The 6,863-nt window shown below is 28.5% G+C and overlaps 1 protein-coding gene across 1 annotated transcript; it reads right to left on the bottom strand.

The window, feature by feature from the left end:
• Window positions 1-1,404: 1,404 nt before the first annotated feature.
• LOC9329932 lies at window positions 1,405-2,887 on the bottom strand. The gene has a single exon (XM_002891132.2). The coding sequence runs from the start codon at window positions 2,737-2,739 to the stop codon at window positions 1,939-1,941; it is 801 nt and encodes a 266-aa protein (XP_002891178.1). The 5' UTR covers window positions 2,740-2,887; the 3' UTR covers window positions 1,405-1,938.
• Between the last annotated feature and the right edge of the window lie 3,976 nt (window positions 2,888-6,863).

Below are 6,863 nucleotides of genomic sequence, written 5' to 3'. Positions count from 1 at the left end.
TATATAATATGGGGAATCAGAAAACACCATAAATTTGTTATTGTGAAATCTATTGTTTTAAACAATATCAAAGTTTGATAATATGGATTAACAAAAGGTTTCATAGATTAATACCATATCACTACTACACCTACAAATTTATAATATATCATTTCAAATAAATAAGTTTAATTTGCAAATACACAAACAACAACAGAAAAATGATATATAATCTGATACTATGTTTTTTATAACAAAAAATAGTAACATATTTATTAGACTCAAAATTTTAAAACCTAATAAATAATAAATAATTAAAAAGAAAATATAAATTAAAAAATGGTTCCGCGGTGTACCGCGGGTTAAATCCTAGTAAAGATACAATTTTCAGACTCAAAAATAAATCAGATGCAAAATATATATATCCCAACGCACTTGGTTCTTAGGTTCCAATTCGAAACCCTAGATAGTAACTTTAATCGATATCTAAATTTACCAACGTATTTGTTTCTATGGATTTGAAACCTCTTGACCAATCGATATCAAATCCAAATTCCTTGAAAACAATTTATGGACAAAAGAAAGAACCATGCACTCACCTCATCGTTGTAGTGTATAGACCTTAAAACGTACCAGAGCCGGCCAGGAGTACTAGCCAGCAAAGCTGGTGCTTGCGGCCGTCTTATATTTATATACTAAATCGGCCCCATTTTCAAGTGAATGTCCCTTAGTTCAGCTGGAAACATACTAGCAACTCTACAGTCTGATCTCTGGTTCGATTCCCAGCAGATGAGAATTTTTTTTTTTTTTTCTCAAAGGGAAAATCAGCCCAATTTTTGTTTTTTTACTTGTAGCCACCAAAACTTCAGGGACGGCTCTGAACGTACCCCAAGATTCCTTACCAATTCTAAGCCAACTATTGTTTCTCTCTAAAATGGAGTACAATAAGCTTTAGAAGATTCTTAAAATATACTTTTTCATTATATCGGGGATTTTTAGGCTATATAAGGATTGACTGACAAATGACAAATAACAAAGTCCTTTGTCAACGAGATTATGGCTAGCCAATAGATATATTTTTTTAAAAATTAAAAATGGTGACAAAGGCATCCATAGATGCAAGCGTTTACTTCAAAATGTTTATGCTAAATCTGGCAACATACATGATTGTTAAGAGTTAATAAGAACCCAATTCTAGAATGACAAACTTTATCAAGAAAACAAAAAGGGAGCAAAATTCCCAAAGAGGATTAGTGAGAAAATTGCTTTTCTTCCCTTGGATAAACCAATAAACCCTTATAACCCTCCAAACTCTCAAAAACGATCTTCAAGCCTATATATATATATATATATATATTTAAATGACCCAAAACCAAGAACGTTAAAGTCTCATTAGACTAGTACTAAGACTTTTGTATCATGATGATCAGATATATTTTAAGATAAAAACCCAATTTTCAATCTTTGCAACATGCCAAGAAACAAGATCAGAACTCTTAATTGGGTGGGAAAACGTGCTTTCATTCCAGTCTCCTTTGCCCATGATCTCATCGGATTTAGAGTTTACTATAACAAAAGATGTAAGAAACTTAAAATTGTTAGTGTGAATTCAAATCATACTCAATGATGCTTCTTAAGTAGAGTTTTCATGCCACTTGATACTACCACCTTCTTGAACTCATGACTTTTGTCTTACATTTATTAAGAGAATCAAATGAATAGTAATGGTTTCATAAATATAAGCCGAATAACATTCTGAAATAAAAATAAGATTATCCAATCTAAGAAACTCTTATTCATATGAGTAAAGAACCAAGAAGACGACAGCAAGTATTCCGGTTTGCTTCGTTTGAGAGAGGCTTAAAAAGCTATATAACTATATTCTTAACTATATACACCAATATGTATTAACTGTCAAAAAACATAGAAGAAAACCATCCAATCCAAAGGAACTCTGATTCATATGTGTAAAGAAGCAATAAGACGAGAGCAAACATCCTGCCTTGCTTGGTTCAAGAGAGGCCTAAACATATCATGAATTCTAACCCTAGGGAATATCAAGGGTAGTGTTACAAATAGAGACTTCCACAAATGAAGAATGTTAGACTTCATCGCTTCTCCCACAAAACCATTCGCCTCTAAAACATCTTTGGAAGACCTCAACTTCTCCTCTAGCTTCTTCAGCTCTTGGTTGTAGTGTTCAAAATAAATCGGTGGCATAGAGCCGCCATTTTCAAGAACCAAAACAATGTGCTCCAAACTCCTGACCCCGTAAGCAAAATGCTGGGTAGACGATTTGATCAGATCCAATTTGGTGGATTTGCCATCAGCCTGATAGACTCCATTCTTTGGTTTGATATATGTTTCAAACACATATAGCATGACATAAATCAGTATTTTTACCACTTGGGTGGGATTCTTCTTTTCTTTGTTCCTAGTAATAATATACTTCAATATTATCTGAACACAGAAGTGTAACATAGAACGTAGGTCATCAGATAATAAGAACATTGCTTCAGCCACAAATACCGAGAGCTCAACTCCGAGTCGCTCAGCCTCATCTTTCTGTTTCTCATTGGTAAGATTAGTCTCTTTAGTGTTAGGAATAGTAGCGATCACTGACCCTAAAATGTAAGGAGAATATCTAGACTGTGGTAATCTCTTGTTGTTACGGACAACATGGTGAGTCATTGACATTGATTCCATCTTCTCCGAGATGGTCGAGATGTCTGAAGAATTCATCGAGGAAGAAGGCTCCATATGCAATCTATGAATCAAAATATAACGACACAAATCAGATTAAATGTATCACATAGCGTTTGATTATCAATCAAGGCAAGTCAGAGAAGACGAACCCTAGATTAATAGAAAGAAAATAAATTATTCCACTCACCTTGTTGTTGTAATCTTCGACGAATAATAATATATTGGAAATAATGCTTTATGGATTATCAAGGATATATATATATGTGAGGTATCTCATTAATATTTTATATAATATTAATATTTAAATTTATTTTTAGTTAAATTTTTTTAAATATTTATGTCTCATTAATAATTTTTTTAAACACATCAAACTAAATCTTAAATATATTCAATTGAATTAATTAATTATATTTATTTATAGTAAACAAAATCATAAGATAATATGTTATTGCATTGTTTTTAAGGACTTATGTTATTGTATTATTATATTAACTAAACCAATAGTAATTTAATATTTTGTATTAACCTTAAGTAATATAACCCAAAAATAATATTAATATATAATTTAAACTTATGCATAATATAGCTTGATATATAGATGATTTAATTTTATGATTGATAAATAATAAGAAATAAAGAAAATAACAACATATTAACCATGTAATTAATATTCTAAACAAGAAGTGAACCACTTAAAAAAAAGACATGTATCCATGTTTTTATGAGAGATAGAGTTTCTCCTAAAATGAAAATAGATTCTAGACAAATTTGAATAAAAGTTAATATTTCTTTATTATTAATAGGAGTTTCTAAATTAGAACCTCCCAATGAAGATGCTCTAGCATTATATATTCCGACGAGTAGTTGTTTGATATTTTCATTTTTGTAAGCAATTTACACTTACATTAAAGATGTTCAAATAAATTCTTATGTTATACTTATTGTTTTGTTATTATAATAAGTAAATATTATTAAACTATCAAAGAGAATTAGTGTCTAAATTACTACCATTTGAAGTGAGTGTAATTTTGTGATTAGTTAATTTATATTTTTCCATTGAATTAATGTTATTAAAATCATATATATAAAAGTTGATCTACTCTCTCTATATTAGTGCCATGTCATGAAACAAGAAAATGACAAGTATCCACTATATAATTAATGTAAGCTCTACACCTTCAATTCCAAAGGTTAATTGTACAATTTTTATTTTTCATATTTAATTGTTCCAAAACTAAATTTATTTTATTATTATATTTTTTAATCAATAAAGTTCTTTTTATTGGTTTCTCTTACTTGTTTGGGGTTTCTTCGCTAATATTTTGTAGTCTTAACTACAAATAGGAATAGATAGTATTACATAGGGTTCGCTAATAGTTTGAGTATGTAATTTTCTTTAACTTCTATCTATATAATATATCACAGAGGATGTAGATTACATAAGAGGGTCTTTATCATCAAATTCTTGAGATTTCTACAATCCCAATATTACTATCTATAAATTTTGCTTAGGAGAAAGATTGTTTCAGAATTGTGTGAGTGTCACCTAGTTATATATAGTGTCAAAGTAATTATGGTATATTTACATACACCTAGTAACGTGGCTTAGCATGTCTTGTTGTATATTTTTCTTATGCATTATTATTTCTAGGATTAGTAATGGTGGAAGTTACATTTAGAAAATAAATGCATTTAAGGAGTTAAAATTTTGTAGAATTAGTAGGAAAACCATTCAAATTATAAATCATGATCAATATGATTTAAATCAAGTAGTAAATGTATTTTAGTGGGGTTACGTGATATTTTCTAATGATTTACTAATTTGGCTTTACATTTTTGGATAAAACATAAATGTATTTAATACTATAAAATTCAAATTTACAATTTTATTTGTTCATATAAAAATGCACATAAAGTATATATTTAATAATTAAAATTTAAATCAATTTGCAAGTGATAAACTAAATCTGTTTTCTACAAAATCATATGAACTACAATTTAAAGCTTTAAAAAAAATCTTCAAAGATACTTCTATTTTTTTTTTTTTGTTTAATTCCAGTCAATTAAAATTTTACAGCTAGGTTTCATTATAATGATTTCAACTTTGTAGGATTTACATAGCTAGGTTGTATTATCTATCTTTTTAGTTAAATTTTGTTTTTCTAGAAAACAATTTGAAACCACAAACCTTGAATAAAACACCTTATATGATTATCTCTTGGATCACAAAAACTAAATGTAATGATAAGGATACTAAATATGTTACAAAAACAAATATTTGAGATATGACAGAAGTAATTTTTAGAAAGGAAAAATTTAAAACCAAAAACCTTGAATAAATTAGACATTATAATGATTCTTATTTAATTATGTAATGGATAAAAAATGTAGGATGAATATATGAAAAATGTTACATATAATTATTTGAGATAAAAAAAAACAGATGATAGAAAATCGATTTAAATATATTATAATAATTTATTTCATTATCAAGATATATGAATATGTGACAAAATAATCAAACATCAAAAGCAGAGAATGAAGATGGATCTCTTTAACCTGATTTCCTTGTTATGCGATATTGCGATGGATGGAATTGATATTTTTGAATATTCATCGATACATCTAAAATATTGTTATAATCATCAAGATTTTCATTATACATATATAATGATGGATAATTCATATATAATGTAATATTTTTATAATCAACTATGATATGAAAATTACAAAAAAAGAAATAAAATTTAGAGTCAAAACTCTTATAATGATGTCTCAATTGATTTTTCAACCCATGCAACAACATAAGAAACAAAGAATTTAAGATTTTAATTTAGATATGATGGATGAGAATGATAGAATAAATATTTATAGGATGCGAAGTGATGGAAGATATATTTATAAAAATAATTAATTATATTATGGGAGTTACATTTACAATAATTGTGTGATTGAATGACATTGAGTGGATGAAATTTTTTTAATACATAATATTTATGATTTCAATTATAACTTGGCATGAAGTGTGAATTTATATGAGATTAAATGTGTTGTATATGTGGTTTAATTGCAAATAAATTTTGTTTTTTTTTAATTATTTTTGGGAAATGAATTGCCAAGTGGACCAACAAAGAGAGAGTGAAACCTTACTTTTATATATATGATTAGAATATGAGTTATTTCTGTAAATTATTAAAGTAAGAGCATAATTTAAGTAAATTTGAAAAGTAAATTCTCCTAGAAAAGTTTCCTCTATCATGGAGAAATTCAGTTTTTTGTCGGTTTTGTTCATGATTGCGACAGCGTTAAGTAACACTTCGAGCACCTCTATCAATAGTTTTTATATAGATTTCTACAATAGTAAAAAGCAAAAGAGTAATGATAAATACTTAGATGGGTATCATGAATAGTTGAGAAATTCATGTGAGAGTATCTCAAAGTATCTCATTGGAGAAACTTTGAGATGAATTTCTTAACCATTTAAGATACTTATCTATTTTTATAGGGTTTATTTTTCGCTTTTTACTATTATAGAAACCCATCATAAAAACGGGTCCGGGTACGGTGGACCCAATTATTATTGTTGGGTTGGTAATAATTATATACAGTAAAACCTATATAAATTAATGATACCGGGACCGAGAATCTATTTGAAAAGCATTTGAAAAGCATTTGGGTTGGTAATAATTATATACAAACTTCACTATGACAAAAATCAATTTGAAAAGCATTTTTTCTTTATAAACAATAGATTTCTAAAACCATCCTACCAAAATATATATATATATATATATATATATATATATATATAATATTTCTAAAACCAATTACAAGTAGAAAACCATCATCGGATACAAGTAGAGGCTTGATTTCCACAGCACCAACAAGCTTAAGAGTGGATGGTACCAGATCGAATACACATGTATTCCCATCCTCGGAATTTCAAACCCAAACCATCAGTCATCTTCTCTTTGATACTTCTGAGAAGGTGTTGTAGCCCGATGACATCCATCCTCCTCCTCCTATAGCACTCATTGACGAGCAGGCTTTTCCTCCTCCTGGTGCACAAATCGGTGAGTATGCTCTTCCTCCTCCTGGAGTTTTCAATGCCCAGTAGACTCATAGATATTTCAGTATAAGAGATTACCAGCATCTTCAGAGTGCTTTCACTGCTTACC

Source organism: Arabidopsis lyrata (assembly GCF_000004255.2).
Source record: "Arabidopsis lyrata subsp. lyrata unplaced genomic scaffold ARALYscaffold_1, whole genome shotgun sequence".
Lineage (NCBI taxonomy): Eukaryota > Viridiplantae > Streptophyta > Magnoliopsida > Brassicales > Brassicaceae > Arabidopsis > Arabidopsis lyrata.
The sequence above is the reverse complement of the archived record's forward strand: the minus strand, read 5'-3'. Positions and strand labels throughout refer to the sequence as shown.

Coding starts and splice junctions, on each gene's coding strand:
- LOC9329932 (XM_002891132.2), bottom strand. CDS start 2,739: ATGGAGCCTTCTTCCTCGATGAATTCTTCAGACATCTCGACCATCTCG.